Genomic DNA, 20,149 nt, shown 5'->3' on the forward strand with positions numbered 1-20,149 from the left:
TTTGATTTAATGCCAGATTTTTGATAAGTGCATCATTTTATTAATAAACTGATAAGTGGAATTCATGTGTGAATGTGTGTTTTCATATTGTACGCAATGGATAGAAGGTCTGTGTTTGTGTATGAATAGTATTTGGTAGCACCTAAATTGCCTTTGTGCGTTTGTGTTTTCGCAGCACGAAAGCTTGGGGCAGGGAACATTCACGAAGATCTTCAAAGGTATCCGCAAGGAGCTCGGAGACTACGAAAAAATGTACGAGACAGATGTCGTCGTGAAGATTCTGGATAAAGCGCACCGGAATTACTCTGAGGTCAGTCGGAAAGCAACTATAAAGGTTTTTGGTTCGAACTCCAATCCAGGCAAAGTGGCAGTTTGGCAAGGTACTTAACTTGATTTGATTCCATAAAATATTCAGCTGTGTAGAGGGTACGAATGAAGTCACTTTGGAAAAAACTTTCAGCTATATAACAACGTTTGATAGCATTGTAGCTGTAGCCGAAAAGGTGCGCTGCTGGTCAGTCATGGGAATCTGACTTGCTTTTGTAGATAAACGGCTGTATTCACGGTCTGTCTTCTGTCCTGCAGTCTTTCTTTGAGGCGGCCAGCATAATGAGTCAGCTCTCACATAAACACTTACTGCTGAACTACGGTGTTTGTGTGTGTGGGGAGGAGAGTAAGTGTCTACCGTGTGTCACCAAGCAAACTCTTCACATTACACTCTTCGTCATCCAGTTCCAGTTTTTGCTCAGATCAGATTTGCCTGTCACGTGCATAATTACAAGTGACCGGTATCTAACTGTAATGTGAACACATCTGTCCTATGAAACGGTTTGCATGCACACAGTGGTACATTTTTGCAAGGGCCATCTGTAGCACCAACAACAGAAATCTCTCAGCATATGTTTATAGGCAAAAAAAAAAAAAACACATGAATTCCGATCTGAACATTCTCATTTATATCGCCTGGACACAAACCAGATATGTATCTGATATTGGACCACGTGTGAAAGTGACTCAAATCTGATTTGAAAAGATCGGATTTGTGTGTCCGCACAGCCCTGAAAAAACAGATCTGAGTCACGTTCAGTCAAAAGAATCGGATTTGAACTACTTCAGCTTGGCAGTGTGATCGTAATAAAATTCTCCCATGCTCATGGGTACTCATTGTGGTACTCATTGTGGTACTCATTGTGGTACTCATTATGGTACTCATTGTGGTACTCATTATGGTACTCATTGTGGTACTCATTATGGCAGCCGTGGCTGACAGCATCAGGTCTTTCTGGGGCACCGTTGCTGCCCGTAATTTTGATCTTGTGAAGCTTTTAGTGAAAATACAGAGTTAATTCGTTTGGTGAAGGTCCTGATGATCCTGTGTGTTTGCAGACATCATGGTCCAGGAGTATGTTCGGTTTGGATCGCTGGATACCTACCTGAAGAAGAATAAGAATTCTGTGAACATCACATGGAAGCTGGAGGTGGCCAAGCAGCTAGCATGGGCCATGCATTTCCTGGTAGGAGACCCCATGTCTGCTGATAGGGTGATAATATAATGCCGAGGATAGTCAAACATCAACAACATGCAAACACAAATGTGACCACGCATTGTGGGCGTCACACAGATGTTTATCTCAATGTTTAAATTGGTGTGTTGGATTCATTCTTTAAGAAAAACTTTACATGAGTTAAGCAAAACTTACCTCCTGGTCTGTCTTTCTCACAGGAGGGCAAGAACCTGATCCATGGCAACGTCTGTGCCAAAAACATCCTGCTGATCAGGGAAGAGGACCGAAAGTCGGGGAGCCAGCCCTTCATCAAGCTGAGCGACCCTGGTATCAGCATCTTGGTGCTGCCCAAGGAGAGTGAGTGTCTTTTTACTCCTGCTCTTCACTCAGTGCCACAGAATGAATGTTCTTTTACCTTCTGTTGGTCACGTAGGAGGTTAATAATCGTACGAGGTTATCAAACTGTATCAGGAAGCGGGGAGAAACCCACATTACTCTCACTCTATTACTGTGGTATCTGTGGATTTCCTACCTTGTAACAGTTGAACGGTACTAAAGGATTGTGTTTATTAGTCAACATGGTATTTTTATGCACTACTTATTCTGGTCAAGGGTCACAGGGGGTCCTGAAGCTTATCACAGCAGTTTGTCAGATGGACAGTGAAACAGTAAAGACACAGACGTCAAAGTAGCCGTCTCACCTTGAGTTTCTGTGCTATACAGAAAGTACTTAAACATCACATTAAATGTGCCCCAGTTCTGATGGAGCGAATTCCATGGGTACCACCTGAGTGCGTAGAAGACCCTAGGAACTTGAGCCTGGCGACAGACAAGTGGGCCTTTGGTACGACCCTATGGGAGATCTGCAGCGGGGGAGACAAACCTCTCAGCACCCTCGATTCTTCCAAGGTGAGGAGGGTCCACAAATGTCCCCGACGTCTTTGTGTCCAGAATTAGTTCTCTGTCCTCCTGAATATCTGACATTTTCAAGGGCATTTTCAAGAATATTTTGGACATTCTAGGTCCACATTGGGTAGCAAATGATCTATTCCCTGCTGCAGAAAAATCTCTTCTATGAGGATCGACACCAGTTACCTGCACCGAAGTGGACAGAGCTGGCAAACCTGATCAACAACTGTATGGACTACGAGCCGCTCTTCCGGCCGTCTTTCCAAGCCATCATCCGTGACCTGAACAGCCTCTTCACTCCCGGTGAGCAGGACTCACCTCTGCAGCCCACCCTCTGATTGTGTTGGGGATGCGGAACATTTAGAATGTCACACATGAGGTGGGAGGTGGGGAGGGGGGGGGGGGGGCTCTTCTTAGTTGTGGTCATGGAGACACAACAGCCGGGACTGAACATACACACAGAAAAGGAATTACTTGCACTAATCATTTCTGCTCCCCCTGCCCCTCCCTCACCAAGAGTTCCTCTATTTAACTTTTTCATGTTGTGCCCCCCCCCCCAAATTTCCCCATCATACCTAGACTATGAGCTACTGGCTGAGAGCGATATGCTGCCGAACCGAAGCCGAGGGTTTGGGTTCTCTGGTGCTTTTGAGAACCATGAGCCAGCTGAGTTTGAAGAGAGGCACCTGATTTTCCTACAGCAGCTTGGCAAGGTGGGTAATTCCGAGCACGTGTCTGTTATGTATGCATGTGTTCATGTGTTCATGTGTTCATGTGTTCATGTGTTCATGGGTTCATGTGTTCATGTGTTCATGGGTTCATGTGTTCATGGGTTCATGTGTTCATGGGTTCATGGGTTCATGTGTTCATGGGTTCATGTGTTCATGGGTTCATGTGTTCATGTATGCATGTGTTCATGTGTTCATGGGCGCTTGCTATCATTCCCTCTCATCATATCTGAGGAGAAGCTTGGAATTTGGAACTTGTGTATTCTAAAGCAGAATTAACTGATTGTTTTAGTATTAACAGGATTTTACGGCATCCATATTCTTGTAGAGTTTTTTTTTCTTTTCTTCTCTAAGAAGAATGTCGCCTGGCCTGATGGATTTCTGCACATTTGAAAGCAGGTTTAGGTGGTAGCATAAGGATTTTGGTGACACCATTCATGAATCCTCAAATTTCCTGCTTCTGATTCCCAGGGTAACTTTGGAAGTGTGGAGATGTGCAGGTACGACCCTCTGCAGGACAACACCGGCGAGGTGGTAGCAGTGAAGAAACTGCAGCACAGCACAGCTGAGCACCTGCGTGACTTTGAGAGGGAGATCGAGATCCTCAAATCACTCCAGCATGAAAACATTGTCAAGTACAAGGGAGTGTGCTACAGTGCAGGTACTAGGAAAACACTTTCCCATAATTCTTAGCAGGGGAGAATACGTGTTAGACTCAAGCCTTACAACCTGTTTACATTGCTCATAATGCTGGATCATTTTAAAATACAGTGGGAGCCCCATATCCATGATTTCGGTAATTTTAGTTTCAGTTTTCTGTGAATTAACCCAGTCCAAAAAATTTTTTTTGGAAAATTCCTGAAATAAACTATTCAAAATTTCAAACCACTCCCCAGAAAATACATGGTGAAATCCACCAGCCCAGTTGCACCCAGTACGTGACTCATCTCCCATTGTCCCCATGGCCACGCTTCCCAGCAGGACTGCCGCCCAGTCTGTCTTTAGCGTTCTCACTAATCACATTCTTTGTTGCATTATCGCAGTGTCTGTGTTATAAAAAATCTATTAAAAGCACGATTTTCATCTTCCCTTGATAAATTTTTCAGTACCGGTCAAAAGTATTTGCACACGCTGAGATTTTCTACGTTTCCATGTCAGTTACTTAACATTTACTAAAAATACACGTAACATTCTTTGCTAACAAATATATTTAAAGTCTGTTCACCATTTCAGTACATTTATTAGCAGGAAAATCGTATATCTTTGATTCATCAAAGTAACCTTCTCTATTACACCAGTGAAAATTTGAGGTGTTCTTTCTACAAGGGACATTAAACCCTACTGTCCATCTTAATTCCAGACAATAAAGTGAAGACTTACAATGATTTATTCTCATTCCATTGCTCTACGGATTCATTCTTTAGTATAGGGCTTATTTTTACAATGCTTTGAAACATCGTATTTTGTAATAACCCTGCATTATGTAATAACTCGACAAAATGTAACAAATTTTCATTTAAAAAATATAGGTAAATTTTCAGGGGAACGTTCTCCGAAAACTTTGTGACGCTAAGCATTTTGTTATCTTGTTCTTAAGATCATTCATTGATTAATGGGTGTTTCTCGAAACCTTTTGTAACTAATAGAGTCTGTAACCTCATTCGAAAGTCAACGAATGATCTGACTCACTCATTAATGTCTTTGTCATTCTGTATTTGATCTTTTGCCTGCTATTCTGTCACAGAGGCACACAAGTAGCATGAAATGGATTATCGATGGAGTAAAACACCAATGCTCTTTTTGGACAATGTAACGATGATGACGATTAATGTTAATGTTGCAGTACATAATTATAACGTAGACATAGATTTGTTACACCTAATGCGTCGTTACATGTCCGTTAAGCATATTTAATGTGAAAGCTGACACAACCCGGCTCCACTGGAACAAGAAATGAGCCCAGAGTTTGTCATTTCAGGGTTAAACCTCAAAATGAATCCTGCCAGACATTTCTCCCTTGTGTGCCACAGGAAAGGTCTTCCTGTTTTTTTAGTCTTCATATTTCCTCCCTGTTCTTCCCGGTGCTTTTGCTGAAGGCAGAGCTTCAGCTGGGAAAACATTTTTTAAGGTTTCATTGACCCGTTGAACTTGTGACAATGAGTTGGTTCCCCCCCCCTTCCAATGAAAGGAAAATAAACCTTTTCCTCAGGCCTGTACCTGAATCCTCAAATCATCGTTCTTTTTTTGTTGTTGTTTCAGGGCGGAGGAACCTGAGATTAGTCATGGAGTACCTGCCGTTTGGGAGCCTGCGAGATTACCTCAGCAAGAATAAAGACCGCATGGACCACACGAAGCTTCTCCACTACGCCTCCCAAATATGCAAGGCATGATACTGTCACCATTTATGTTTCAGTAAATCTTGTTTTATGCTCTAGAAAAATCTAGAAAAACCGATTGCCGTATACAATTTTGTCTGATTATAGTGATATATTTTTTACGTTCGTGTTTTGTATGGATACTGAGAGTGGTAGGAAGAGCCAGTATTGTTGTGTGATCTACATTCACCTCTACTCTGGTTTCCCTGGACTTTGACACTCAGCCTGTGATTGGAAGGTCGCTGGTTCAAATCTGAGAGCTGGCCTCACCTTTGGGCCCCAGAGCGAGGCCCTTTGCCCTAGTTGGGCCCCAGAGCCGGCCCTAGTTGCTCTAGGGACTGTCTAAGGGCCGCGATATGCTTCATGTGAGGTGGCGCATACGTAAGGTCATGTCCACCAGGGGGCAGTGCAAGAATAGCATCTTGGTCGGCTCAATCCTTTCTAGTCTCACTTGTTTTGTATGAGGTTGTGACATGAAATGATGTACACTCATTCATGCAAAAGTAGTACCAGTAAATTTTAATGTTAAACATATACTAGAAAAGGTCATTAAAATTTTACACCTTGCTAAGTGTTGTTTCCTGTAACACAATAAAAATGTTGTAGCGAAACGAAAGGTTTTACAATAGTGCTCGCAATATTTTCTCTCTTGCCTTTGAAAATATATAGTTCTTCAGGCCATTTCTTCTTAAAAAAATCTAATTTTAGCTACCGTGTATAAACACATAGTCCCGTGACAAAAGGTGACCATACTGCCACCTCAATTTTTGGATGGTACTGCATCTCGTGTGCGCGTCACGTTAACTCCTGGCGTAGGTGCACCTACGATGCTTGAAATGAATGCAGAAAATGCGTTGATGTGTATGAATTGTCAGCATCAGCTGTAAATCAGCCCTAACCCTGCTTTCCCTCCAGAACATATGTTACTTTGAATAAAAGTGTCTACTAAATAGATAAAGCGTTATGATTTCCCCTTTGCATACAGGGCATGGACTACCTGGCCAGTAAGCGGTACATCCACAGGGACCTGGCCACACGCAACATCCTTGTGGAGAGTGAACTGAGGGTGAAAATTGGGGATTTCGGTCTGACCAAAGTGCTGCCCCAAGACAAGGAGTATTATACAGTGAAGGAGCCTGGCGAGAGCCCCATCTTCTGGTGAGGAGGCCTTACTGCTGTCTATTCTGTTACGTTATATACATTAGAATTTTCGGCACCGATGTGTGATGGTTCCTTTAATGTCTCCAGCTGGTGTGTTAAGGTCCTGACCTCGTGTTTGTCTTACTACAGGTATGCCCCCGAATCTCTTACAGAGAGCAAATTCTCAGTGCCCTCTGATATCTGGAGTTTCGGAGTTGTCCTGTACGAGCTCTTCACCCACAGCAACAAGAACAACAGCCCACCAGCTGTAGGTTTTGAGCTTCTGTGAAGCATTTCTTCCCATCTAATTTCCATAAGACAACCAGAACAAACATGTGATTGCCTTAATGAAACTGGTGTTTCTTAATGTATGTTTTTTTCCAATAGTGTTTGTAGTTCGCTCCTGACCATTAGTGGGATAGATCGTTCTGTGTGGCATAATTTCACTCTGCCATTCATCTTCTGGGTTGCGAGTGTAAGTCCATCCTGTGTTGGCTTTGCTCCAGGTGTTCATGAGAATGATGGGCAGCGATAAGCAAGGCCAAATGATTGTGTACCACCTGATTGAGCTCCTCAAACAAGGCAGCAGGCTGCCCTTGCCGGATGGGTGCCCCACAGAGGTAAGCCATTCATAACCAGCGCAGTTCTGTTAGCTGCCGTCGCCCATCCAAGGATGTAAACATGCTATAAAAACAGACCTAAAATGGACAAAGGCGCTGAATTATCCTTCTCAATCTTGTGTGCCTGCCTCTAGATCCACCGGATCATGACGGAGTGCTGGAACAGTGACCCCTGCCTAAGACCGACCTTCAAGAAGCTTGCTCAGAGTGTAGATGTCATTCGGGACAGCAAAGAGAGCTGAGCTTGTCTCTCGAGAGCTCTGAAGGGTCACAGAGCAGATGGCTGTTGCCTGCTTGTGTATAGCGCCCCCTGATGTGGCGTCTCCTGAGCTTCGGAACGTCGTCGAGGCCGACCTTAGGAGGTCACCAGACTGCCTGCGTTTTATAACACTGGGTCGAAGTGTGTTAGAGAAAGTCACACGTCCTTGAGAAGCTGTGTGATGTCTGGATCTCGCTAGACATTTATTTCACAGGAAGGAAGCGAAGATTGAAGAAAATTAAGAACTTCGTGGAGTTAGTTTTATTAACGTGGGCTGCAAAGGAAAAACTCACCAAACCTACTGAGATAACTATGGTAACCTGCTGAGCTAACCTCTGTCTTAGGAGAGGGAGGAATTTCACACACGACACCTGGAGGCAGGGAATGGATTATGTGATGACAATGATGATATGTTTTTCTGTAAAATGATTTATTTTCTGCTCTTTTTATTAATCTTTTATGCAGCCAAAGCTTTGTTAAATGGCTAATTTGGCTGCATGTCTGATATCCAAACAAAAAAAGATTGTGGTCTGACTAGTTAGAGCATCAGAATTGTTTTTTATGAGCATGGAATGGCAATCGTGCCATATAGGTCTTGTTTTTGAGCACTGCTACAGATTAGATGCGAGTTAGAAACTGTGCAGGAGTTCAGCGAAGAGGGATGGACTTCCTGTTGCCTGCATTGAAATGCTAATGGGTGTGGCTGAGTATATATGCCTGCCCCTCTGCTGTGCCGTTTCCCGCAGCTGAAGCAAGATACAAGAAGCGAAAGGAGAACTTCTGCAGGAAATGTGCTGTGACATATATAAGGAGATGTATGGAAACTTCAGGGGAATTATAACTCTCATAATTTTCAGCACATTTATGGCAGCAGTGCTGACCTTTACATCACCCATCTCTTAAGATTTACAGGGAAAAATATATATATCTATACTTTTTTCTACAGATAATATATAAAGAGGAAGCTTTATTTTTTGTAAACAAAATAAGACACTGGTTTCATCTGATATTTAGGCAGTTTGTGTAAATGGAAAAAAATGTTTTGCTTGTAAAAATATTCATCTCTAATTTTGTAATATCTTAATTGTAATATGGAAAATTTCAGATTAAAAAATGGTCATTTTTAAAGGGTACAATTTTGTTCATCTGTATAATCTGCACGTGACGACTACCCTGCATATCAATGGGCGTTTCTGTAGTTTCAACAAGGTAGATGTTAAAGATGTTGCTGTGGATGGTGATGATGGTGAGGGTGATGATGATGGTGGTGGTGAGGGTGATGATGGTGGTGAGGGTGATGGTGAGGGTGATGATGATGATGATGGTGGTGAGGGTGGTGATGGTGGTGAGGGTGATGATGATGATGATGGTGGTGAGGGTGATGATGGTGGTGAGGGTGATGATGATGATGATGGTGGTGAGGGTGATGATGGTGGTGAGGGTGATGATGGTGAGGGTGATGATGGTGAGGGTGATGGTGAGGGTGATGATGATGATGGTGAGGGTGATGATGGTGGTGAGGGTGATGGTGGTGAGGGTGATGATGGTGGTTAACTTAGTTAAGAGGGAAAACATAGTTACAGCTATATACATTCTGATATTAGCCAAGGATGGCTGATTTCTATTAATTTTGTAATATTGTCTAGTTGCAGAAACTTAGGTGTAGCTGGATAATATAGAGTAATGTACCTGATTCCAGTGCAGTACAAATTGTTTCTATAAGGGACATTAAATTCTGCTCTGTCTTCATGGGATGAAACAGATAACTAGTGCATTTAAAGTTAAAGGACAGTCTAGAGTTTGACTTGAGTCTTTCCATGTTATGAAGGACACGTTTTATTTTACTTATATTTTCATTTATAGGTGTTCACTCAACTTTCCAATGCTTAAGAATGAAAAGCCTGCAGTTTATGAAATAAATGGAAAAGTGAAAGCTGTGGTGTGTAGAAGCTTTAGACTGGTGATGTATGTGGTGTACGTATCACATCCAGGTAGCCTAGCATCCTACTGGACGGAACATGACCTTTACGCTAAGCCATGTTTACCTCTATATCTGTGTTTCTCTTTTGTTTGTCAAAATCTTAATTTCATCAGGTTATCAGTGGTATAGTGATTTTACAAGTGTTATGGTGGAAGAACTGTTTCAGTAAATATATCTTTAATCTGTATAAAATACCTTTTCCTAAGTACTGAGCCAAAGCTGGTAAAGATCACTTCTTGCAAGCCTTGTAAATTAAGAACTAAGCCTTTATGTCATGAATCTCAACAACGGAGCCAGTTTTCGTTTTTGGCAGTGGTCTTTTTGTACAGTGGGAGGCAACAGAAAGCCGTACATTCTCAGGAGCCTTTTCTTGTTGATATTTAATAATCATAAATGTTTACATTTATCATCATTTTGGGTTTGCTTACTCATCGTAATTCGTTCAGACGCTCCCCAAGGCAGTGTGACATTAGTCATCCAGACACAATGTGGCAGGCTTTACAGGACAAAGGTTTTTATTCGTCTGTACAGAAGAGGAGGGGTGCTTCAGCTCTCTGACACTCCGATGTCTTAATAATACATTTGATATTTATACTATAAATTACAACTGAAGAATTACAGTTGTTCATTTGATATTTGTTAACTAAACAAAAAAAATGTCTAAATTGGATACATTCTGAAGACATTGGATTAATACTACAATCTTCCCTGAAGAAGAATGAATGATATTGAGAGCGTAAGAATGGCTTCCTGGCACAGGGTCCCACCGCGCCATCATGTCCCGCTTCAGCACAAACGGCCGATGTCATTTTTGGTACAGCCCAGGTTGCAGCACACCCCCGCCAAGCCCAAGGAAAAGTTCCTTTTCCGTCTGTTAGGGTACGCCCAGGGTGTACCGCGGCTCCTCGCTTGGCCGATCTCAGCCTGCCAGCCGCTCACACCAATCTCGTTTGAGTCCAGTGCTCCCTCGGGCTCACGGTCATTTGAGATTCCCAGCCCATTGAGAACATCCAGGAGGGAGAAGGGTGGCCTATTTGGGTGCTCCACCGATACGGCCTGAGGCCAGGGTGGGGTCCCTTCAGTGTCTGATGGCTCACCGTATGGTCTCTCCGGGAAGGGAGCTACAGAGAGCAAAAAATGTAAAAGTTTCATTGATTAGCTGGATGAACTATTAATGAAGTATGCATGCAAGTATCCAACTATCAAACACTATACCTATTATCACTCCACCTGGCTCTGCCCTCCTATTCAACATTTCTGGCAAAAAGTCATTAACAGAATTTCTGTACTGTAGTATTCCACCATCTCTATCTCCCTGCTTACTGGGAGGTCATTCAATAACAAAACCCACCGATCCAGCATTCAAAACCGAACTGGAAAACAAGACAAATGGCAAAACCTTCCCCAAGTATACAGATACATAGAACAAATCACTGTCCAGCACCAAACCTCTCACTTTGAAAACGTTTGGGCTCCTTCATCATTTCATATTAATTAAGCTCCTGTTGATTAATCCTCTGATTTGGCCGCACATTTTTACACACAGATACACACACACGTATATTACAAACTTTCATCAGGATATCGGGATATTATGGAGATAGCATGGGAGGGTGAGAGAGTGCAGAGTGGTGTCACCTAATACACACACACACACACACACACAAATTGCAATCATACAATTAAAACACAGCAATAATAATACCATCAATATAATATTAATTATCAGTTTTGCAGATCTCACTTAAGATGGTGAATTTCGAAAAACAAAATCTCGCTGTTTATTTTAGGGGAAAATTGCTGGCAAATTTCTCCATTACTGCTTTCGGTTTTCTCGACACAGATTTTCATAACACCGGATTTTGTATAAGTAAAGGTGACTTTAATATTAAAGTATTTCTACGGAAATCCATAAGCAAGTTTTATATAACATGGCCATAATGAATTACTGTGTAGCAGCACAATTGTTCCACGTGTCAGTAATCCGCTTACTTATACTCAATCGTTTAATTAGTATTTTATGTAGTTTCGAAACCACGCGATCATTTATGACCTTTTTCGCGTTTCATAATTTTTGAAAGAAATAACGGCGAACACGGACAGGCATGGACGAATGGATGGGTGAATTGGTATAATTTACCATATGTCCTTAGATAACATTTTATTAAAAGAAAGTTCAGGTTCAAAAATTCTAGTCATATTACTTAAATAATATTATTAGTTTTTTTCGTTATTAGTCAAATAAAGGGGAGGGTTTTAGCTCCTTCTCCTGCTGCTCCTAAGGCGGCTCCGCGCTTACCCCCGCCGCCGGCGCCCGTGCGTCTCCACCGGGACCCTCCGCAGGTGAATATCACGGCTCTGATAAACTCCCGTCCGCACAGCTTCACCCCGTAGCCTGGAAGCAGAGCCCCGCCGCCGGCAGCCTGCGCGCCGCTGCTCAGGCACAGACTCAGGAGAATCATAGACATGAACCTCTGCATGGTTCCTACTTCAGGGATACTTGTGTCCTGTCTTAGAGTCAGATGCGGTGCAGTGCAATTATACTTGATTTGCATGCAAGTTTTCCAGCTCTATAGGCCTACAGAAATGAAAGACCTTATCGTGTAAATACCGCGCTTTGGCTGCTCCGTCTTCCCTCCGCTATACTCAGCACCTTATATAGGTCTTCATTCGCAGTCCCGTGAGTCACTTTAGCCTGGTGTAAAAATGACCGGAACCCCCGCCTCCTCTTTAATGACCACTTCAAAAATGCCCCCATCTGAACTTGAACAAGAACCGCCTTGCATTACCATCAGCATTTACTAATTACAGTGGAACACGTTTACTTACCATATACAATATAGGTTTCTAATAGAAAAAAGTGTAAAATGACGTATGGAGTTAAAATTGGGTTTACGTCAGTATATTTATTTCATATTCATAGTATTGCTGCTACCCGACGACGAGGAATTCTTGCAATACTCGGATTTCAGTTTTGTGCTTAAGTCCTTAAAAAAAAGTATCTTATAAAGACATGTGACACTTCACTCTTGCTTAAGTCTCAAAGACAATTTTACTTGACATGTAAAGCTCCAGGCAAATCTCAACGTAATTCACATAATAAGAGCAAGACATGCGCATCATTACTGGTTCAAAACACTCTTTTACATCGCATACATACATGCCTATAGCATGAAGTGATTTACTGGGATCATCTCAGAAACCATTAACACCTGCATGAAGTTTGGCCACAATAATTAAAAAAAATAAAATTAATACGTGCTCTTCAAAAAAGTTCAACGTCAGTATATATTGGGGGGGGGGGGGGGGGTTGTTATGATAACAAAACTGACAAATGACAGATTGGACTGATTCATTGTACAAATTTTAAAATACATATACATCAATTTTTAGGTAGACACTAGTGAAAAAAGTAAATGAGCAGATGAGTATGAAGGATGACTCCTGCTGGTTCGGACTGACAGACTGTGTATTCCATGGATGCTGATGACAGAAAGATGGGCAGCTCAGCTTTTATTTATTTCCCAGGGTGACACTGAACCCCCCAATGCCGCCTCTGACACAGAGACGATGAGAAATGTACACGTCCATAATTACGAATAAGTTAGTGTTACGTGGTTCCCGACATTCTGCCTGATCGCAAACCCACGGGAGAGCTGGCGACGTCTGTGAGCAGCTCACTTCTCCAGGAAGAAGGTGCTTTGGGCTCTCCGGGCTTTCTCGATGGCCTCAAAGGTGGGCGTTCCATGCGGAAGCTCCAAGCGGTCATGCTCTGTCACCATAATGTCCTCCGCTTCACCTGGAAAGATACATGGAGGCTCGAACATCCTTTATCCTCAAGTATACAAAGAACTCATCTGAAACCAGAGTAACAGACCTACTGCTTAAGGTAGTTTAAAACTGCCAGTACTTTCTCTGGGGATATGGTCAGTGTACAATGAAACAACAGGTAATGGAGACTAATGGAAACTATATAAAATGACCCAAACAAGATTATTTCCTGCCCATAACTTTAAGGCACAATAATATTACACTATTTCTTGGGGCTAACTGGAGTCAGAGAGCGAGGGAAGGGGTCAACCGATGAAGGATCTTCAGCATTAGATCCTTCAACATTCTGGAAGCCATAGAATGACCATCACACATGTCTGTTAGTGAGATTTTAGAGATTATACACTTTTCGTAGTTGCATTACTTGCTGACATGCAGTAGGTTACATATCCCTGCACTCACTCTTCATGCGCTGCAGCAGGGTTCCGTAGGCCATGTCCAGCTGGTAGGCCAAGATGAAGCTCAGCGGAATAATCGGGACGAAGAAACCAGGCCTCTTCCGCTTCATGGCACTGCGGACAAGAGGCGGATACCTTACAGCATGTCTATGCAGCAAACCTACGACGCACTGTTGTGTATGTAACCATTTTATTCGGAAGTATGAACGGCACATCATCTGGACAGGAAAGAGATGAACAAAGCAGGTAACGCTGAATGACGTGGTACAGTAAAAGATCCCATATCCGCTAACATCGGGACGGAGACGCAGCCAGATAATTATCAATTATCTGGCCAATATTAAGACCATCTTAACTCTACCTCAGCGCGCCTTATGAAGGCATGATATAGAATCTCATCCATTAAACGTACTGTAGGTACAAACCACAGACTTGAGAGTCATTATTAAAATATTTATTTGTATTTTGCAGAAGTTTCATAATCTGTGTTAGCTGTACCGCACACATTTTGATCTTTCCCACTATTTGATGTGCTCACCCGACGGAGAGGCCAAAGGCAGCAAGGCCAAAGAAACTGCCATAGTACTTGAGGAATTCCCTGGACCAGGCGATCTGCATGGCCATCTGCCTCTCTCTCATCTGGTTCTGCATCAGAATCTGGCGTTCCAGCTGGAATAAAACACGTCGTGCATCACCTCAAAACTTCCCAAACAGAAGAACCACTAAAGCGAGATTTCAGAATCTTACTTTATCACAGATCTCTGTAATCTAACAAGTTAACAAAGACCTTAATACCTCTTTTATGAACAACATTTGTTCAAATACCAGAAGAAATCATGCCATCTTTTAAAGAGATTAGGAAGACAGAGCTGTGCAGCTACATACATCCTAAGGCATTTATATTGACGCAGGAACCTTGTATAAAGGGATGATACCAATATACATTCAAATGACCATGTGCCTTATAGCACCTGTGAATTATCGCACACGAAGAGCTAATGCTGTATCTTATCTTTCACAGCCTTTGCTGATGTGTCAAGCTTGTTGCAGTAATATTGAACACAAATCAACGGTAAAGTGATGCCTTTCAAACAATCTTTTGTTTATTTGACCTATGATTATACTGCGAGAATTATTGCTGTGATATAAAACTTAAATATACTTTTTAAAAGAGGAATTGTGTTCCACTAGTGTTTCCAAATATATGTCCTTACATAGTGCTAATTTATTACAACGTGAGTCAGTTCTATAGTAGAAGTTAACAGCCACATGCACAAGTTAGTGGAAAGACATCCTTCATTCTTGTATTTGTGATTAAATAGTCATTCCTCGCTGTGAGAAGTTGGGATGGAGTCCTGGGGTCACACACCCTGGTCATATTCAGACATTTAGATGTTTTTGCTCATTTTTAATGAACCAGTGAAAGTTCAAGTGGGCTTTTGTTAAGCGAGTTTCCTGTTTATCATTTAAGGTTCGGACGGTTCATCCATCATTCTCGTAAGTAAGAGAATGCATTAACCGGCACATTGTCTCACAGGTCTTCGGTTATCGAGGTGTGTCCCAGGTACAAAGCGTGTGAAGAAATATGACGTAGAAAGGTTAAAAAAATGAATAACGGTTAAGAAAGTGAAAATAAAACTCTAGCCAGGCATGCATGCAAATGAGCCTTATGCAAATGGCTGGTGTCAAAGATGCAACAACTATGTTTCTGGGAAGGTCAAAGGTCACCAAGCAGACTCTTCCAGTGGGTACCTATCAGTCAAAGATTGAAAGAAATCCACCCCAGGAAAGTACAGAGCAAAAAGTAGAGGTACAGCGTGGATGTCAGTCCATAATTCACACAATACAAAGGTCAGCTGGCCCCCATTTCCATGGATGAACCAGCCCCTGCTTCCTGCAGACCTCTGCTACATCGCATCTGTAAACATGCTCTACTTTTCGCAAGATGTGATATGCAAAGGTGCCTGATAACTTGTATAATACACAAAGACTGGGGCAGAATTAATAAAGCTGAAGAATACATATCTAATGTTTTATTAATTTAGTGTATATTGTATTACAGACCAGTGTTTTAAGTTATTTTCATTAGTGACGAACAACAAATATGACAATTATTCTTCAAGTTTAAGAGTGTATTTTTCATTAATAACAGAAATTACCCATCATCACCACATTTCACTTTGCACTGCAAGTGGATCTTTTTTCCCGGTTGTCAGTGGATGATGGCCGTTCGCTTGCTGACTGCTGACGAAACCCATAGAAGCCGATGCGAGGGCACTCTGCACACCATACAATTTTCAAGAGCCCCTAAGAGGGTGCATTAATATGCCATCACGCGGCACTGTGCCCAGACGTATCCGCGGGATGCGTCAGTCTCGGTCCCACCACTGACACTGCAGAGGGCTGGTGTTAAGCGCACCGCCTCTCCAAAGTGCTGTCGAGATGGGATCTCATTCAGGCAAATAGCTGACAATGATTGGACTTTGACTGATGCGAACTGAAAGAAAATGTCCCCAAAAGCAGTTTGTGTGACAGGGTAATGTGAGAGGGGGCTGGCTGGCATACGCAACCAGGGCCATTTAAAAACGTCAAATTAATTTTAATTATGCTCATTGATGCTAAAGATTAACCACTGGCCACATCACAACATCAGAAATTTCAGTCCAAATTGGGAGCAGAAGGCGCTGACTTTATCAGCGGAACATTATCTTTCTAAAATCATGTTTATAATGTAAAGTTCTTATACATGTCACAGAGCCATATCCATTACATTTTAGTGTCTTTGCTGATCTCATGAATAAAGATAATCATCAGGATTTAAAAACAGCCTGACTCACACATACAGTATGACCTCAGCAAAGCACCACTGACACGTGAAGCAGGGCTTATAAAAGGGACCAAAAAGTATTAATCATTATTTGCTCGATTTATGGAGGAAAGGAAGAAAAGTGGAGCAACACCTTAGAGGCATTTAATAAGTCTGTCAGGTTCTCTGCCTCGAGAGCAGCGATGTAATATAGATTATCAGTGGTAAGTGTCTCACGGGCAAAGATAAATCAAAAATGCACAACCCACAAAATGAGGAAATATCTTTTGTTTGGTACAGAGTAGCACTGTCTAAAACTTCTGATAAAACTCACATTTTACTCACGATCCAGCCAAGCAAAGACAAAGCAGATATTTTATCCATTATCCAGGTATTGATAATTGCAACAGCAATGAAACAAATAATGAGTGAGGCAGAAATGTCAGTCTAATTAAGAATGACAACTATGAAAACCATACCTTGAATACTGCATCATCTAGACTCCTGTACATAATTAGATTTTTTTTCTGCAATCCTCATTCCAATATTGTAGCCAGTGTGCAATTAACTGGACACAAAGTTAACAGGATATACATTTCCTTATTAATCAAAGATAAAATTCTAACAGCAAGCTTGTTTGCAAACGTCTCCCTTTCTTTTTCTCCCTCCTTCTTCAACAAGTGTAACTCCAATACAAGATTTAAAGCTTGTAACTTTATTAGGAATGACAGCTACACATGATTAACGGATTGGATTAGTTGCTTTCAGAAGATCCATGCAAGTTACAACTTTAATGAATGCATAAGGAAGCATAAAGCAAAACTAATTCCGTCTGTGTCACAAGTGGATAATGCGCAGCATGGGCTCTCTGTGCTTAGCTAGGGCATCACACCCTCCAAGAAACATGCTATAAACCAGCATTTCCCAACCCAGTCTTCGGGGACTCAGGACAGTCCACGTTTTTGCTTCCTCTCAGCTCCTAGTGCACGTGTACCAGGTATTCGATGTTCCTGATTGGCTGGGAGCAAAAACGTGGACTGTTCGGGGTCCCCGAGGACTGGGTTGGAAAACACTGCTAAAAGGTAACTGGTGCCTCTAAATTCCCCCACAGTATGTGAGCCCGATCACAGCCTTTTTAGCCCTAACGCTACTGCAACAGGCTCCAGAGTCACTTAGACTCCGTACTAGATTAATGGCATGGATGGATGGATGGATGGATGGATGGATGGATGATTGATTCTGGCCCTGAGGCTGTTGGACCATTAAAGCTTCTTCACTTGGATTTCTTTGAATTATTTTGAACAGAATATTACAAATTTCACTAAGGTAGCTAAAAAGGAGGAGGATGTCATCAGCAGACTGATATGAAGCGGTTTAACCAGTGGAGGAAGCCGCAGAGGCAGTAGAGTAAAATCCTTAATTAATATTTTTTCCCTGCCAACATAGCTGCAGTAAGGATACAATTTCAGACTCACATGTGCATTTACGTAAACTGGCAATCTAATAATCCACAAGCATCTAGAGTCACAAAATAATTCACACTGTATCTTTAAATATAAAATGAAACTTTTCACCAGCCTTGGTAAATCTATACCTATAATTTTTCACAAAAGGTATACTAAAATTAATTTAGTGTTGCCTGGACACCTGTAGATTGTATTACCATTAATGACCATTAATGAATGCGGACTGATCATATACATTTCAGCACATTTCAGGCTTCTTACCTGAAGTCTACCATTGAGCAGCATAAACTCCTGCTGTTTTTTCATACTCTGGTCCATGGATTTAGACATGAGGAATCCCATTGTTCTCTTCAGAATTGAAAAAAAGAAAAATTGCACAGATCAATCTGACATAATTCAAACAAAATCACTGCCAGTGTAATACAATAACACAAACATTTAGTTTTCCTATATTGCCCACGGTTCAGTATCTTGCACCGTCCAGAATGCTATAGGTAATGCAAAGTCTCAGAAAATTTAAATGAATAAGCCAGAACTAGGAATACAGTCAACTGTCCATCTATAAACCTCCAAATTAAAAGCAACTGTGATCTTTTTCCATAATGGTCGGTGTTCTTTGGGGTCATGCTTCTAAAATAATTACATTAATGGGGGTTTTAGTATTGGCGCTGTATTGGTCCGTTTGTTTCTTCAGCCTCTCAAATGCATCAAGGAACACAATCGTTTGACAAGGGGAAAGATGACAATTCGAAGGCTAACACAAACGAAACACCTAGATTCCCCGAATTACTTTTTTCTGCACCTAAAACTACTTCCTGACACCGGGCTACAGTTTTGAACTTGGCATCAATGTTGGACTTGTCTCAACAAAAGACAAAAGTAGAAGAGTGAAGAGAGAACTAATGGTGGACCTTGACAGCAAAACGGCTAATCGGTGCATAACTAGTGAGGTCAAATAAAGGAGTTAAACTTTAAATTCTGTACAGACAACTGGGTCGCCGTTGCTGCTAGGACTGTTAAAGTGACAGTTTCACATTGAGATAAATGCCTATAAAATCCGCCTAATATATACACCAATGCTGTGTCCCTACTAAACCGCTAGCTAGTTAGCTGTAAAGATAGCAATACAACGACAAAATGTGATATTTCTGCTCTTTGTGCACAGGCCGTCTGTGTAAATGACAGAAAGACATCAGCACTATATCAGTAACCTAACTGAGTTCTTACCTATATTTACGATAATTTAATTTGTGGGTAATAACGTACCTTTTGGTTTTCTTAGTTATTGAAAAAATATGTTTCCTAAGGAACCGTTGAAACAAACGCTCTGTATCCGAGAACAGGCCGTATCGATAATCGATTACACGGACTTGCAGGTTGCTATGGGGGGTTCCTGGGTCACGGTGGGCGGGGCTTTAAACCAGGCGCTGTTTCCTCGTTCAGCACGGTGTATATATAGCAGTTTGTTTTCAACTGTGTTTAAAATCTACAATCTTGATATGGTTTTGGAGTTAAGTTGCATCTTACAGAAAAGTTGTCTTTCGGTAATTTCTTTTCTTTCAAAAATCTGCAAGCTTTTCTATCACACCAGTGATCTGAAATAAATGTGCTCACTTGTTTATCGTGTACTTCAACTATTTCAGGCGTCTTCAAAATCAGTATAGAGATTTCTGCCTTTTTTAATGTATTTAATTTATATTTTGAAATTACCTATGAGTAAATTATCATCATGAGTGAATGGTGTGTGTGATTGTGCCCTGGGATGGGTTGGTGTCCCATCCTGGGTTGTTTGCTGCCTTGCGCCCGTAGCCTCCGGGATAGGCTCCAGACCCGCAACCCCGAATATAGGACATGCAGTTACATAAAATGGATGGATGGGGTAGTGTTCAAGTCCTACAGACTATTAACAAGGTACAGTCCGCTGACCAAAGCTAACAACCCTGCATGAGGGGCAGGTGTAGACCATAAACTGGTCTGCTTTACAAATGTCACGTGGGTATTATGGGCATGTGGGTTTTGTTTATATCCTTGTGCCTTTGGTACGTCAGCCGGGATCGCGGGACTAATTAATTGCCTTGACAATTGCGGCGCTGGAACAATGGTTGGGATTGGTTGGGAAAGTGAAGGGGGA

The 20,149-nt window shown here is 41.9% G+C and overlaps 3 protein-coding genes across 7 annotated transcripts in view; 1 reads left to right on the plus strand and 2 right to left on the minus strand.

The window, feature by feature from the left end:
* LOC125746009 (tyrosine-protein kinase JAK2-like) overlaps window positions 1–9,729 on the plus strand; it is a 37,516-nt gene extending 27,787 nt beyond the window's left edge. For all 4 annotated transcript variants that reach the window (XM_049019502.1, XM_049019501.1, XM_049019503.1 and 1 more), the window contains 13 exons: window positions 176–310; window positions 586–673; window positions 1,387–1,514; window positions 1,724–1,862; window positions 2,263–2,414; window positions 2,567–2,717; window positions 2,994–3,127; window positions 3,614–3,803; window positions 5,402–5,526; window positions 6,503–6,675; window positions 6,808–6,925; window positions 7,164–7,277; window positions 7,412–9,729. In XM_049019502.1, coding sequence (XP_048875459.1) covers window positions 176–310; window positions 586–673; window positions 1,387–1,514; window positions 1,724–1,862; window positions 2,263–2,414; window positions 2,567–2,717; window positions 2,994–3,127; window positions 3,614–3,803; window positions 5,402–5,526; window positions 6,503–6,675; window positions 6,808–6,925; window positions 7,164–7,277; window positions 7,412–7,519 — 1,755 coding nt within the window. In that variant the 3' untranslated portion in view covers window positions 7,520–9,729. The remainder of the gene's footprint in view (window positions 1–175; window positions 311–585; window positions 674–1,386; window positions 1,515–1,723; window positions 1,863–2,262; window positions 2,415–2,566; window positions 2,718–2,993; window positions 3,128–3,613; window positions 3,804–5,401; window positions 5,527–6,502; window positions 6,676–6,807; window positions 6,926–7,163; window positions 7,278–7,411) is intronic.
* Window positions 9,730–9,887: 158 nt separating this feature from the next.
* Window positions 9,888–12,423, minus strand: rln1 (relaxin 1). The gene is made up of 2 exons (XM_049019505.1): window positions 11,817–12,423; window positions 9,888–10,638 (listed from the first exon to the last, which is right to left on the minus strand). Exons 1-2 carry the CDS (start codon window positions 12,070–12,072, stop codon window positions 10,304–10,306), a joined length of 591 nt encoding a protein of 196 aa, XP_048875462.1. The 5' UTR covers window positions 12,073–12,423; the 3' UTR covers window positions 9,888–10,303.
* A 127-nt stretch (window positions 12,424–12,550) lies between these two features.
* plgrkt (plasminogen receptor, C-terminal lysine transmembrane protein) lies at window positions 12,551–19,424 on the minus strand. Of its 2 annotated transcripts, none has more exons than XM_049019506.1 (5): window positions 19,285–19,424; window positions 18,280–18,366; window positions 14,285–14,415; window positions 13,751–13,860; window positions 12,551–13,316 (listed from the first exon to the last, which is right to left on the minus strand). In XM_049019506.1, exons 2-5 carry the CDS (start codon window positions 18,358–18,360, stop codon window positions 13,195–13,197), a joined length of 444 nt encoding a protein of 147 aa, XP_048875463.1. In that variant the 5' UTR covers window positions 18,361–18,366; window positions 19,285–19,424; the 3' UTR covers window positions 12,551–13,194. The 2 variants fall into 2 exon arrangements, with proteins under 2 accessions (XP_048875463.1, XP_048875464.1); XM_049019507.1 differs by lacking the exon at window positions 19,285–19,424 and adding an exon at window positions 18,662–18,957.
* Window positions 19,425–20,149: the final 725 nt, after the last annotated feature.

This window comes from Brienomyrus brachyistius, chromosome 7, assembly GCF_023856365.1.
Source record: "Brienomyrus brachyistius isolate T26 chromosome 7, BBRACH_0.4, whole genome shotgun sequence".
NCBI lineage: Eukaryota > Metazoa > Chordata > Actinopteri > Osteoglossiformes > Mormyridae > Brienomyrus > Brienomyrus brachyistius.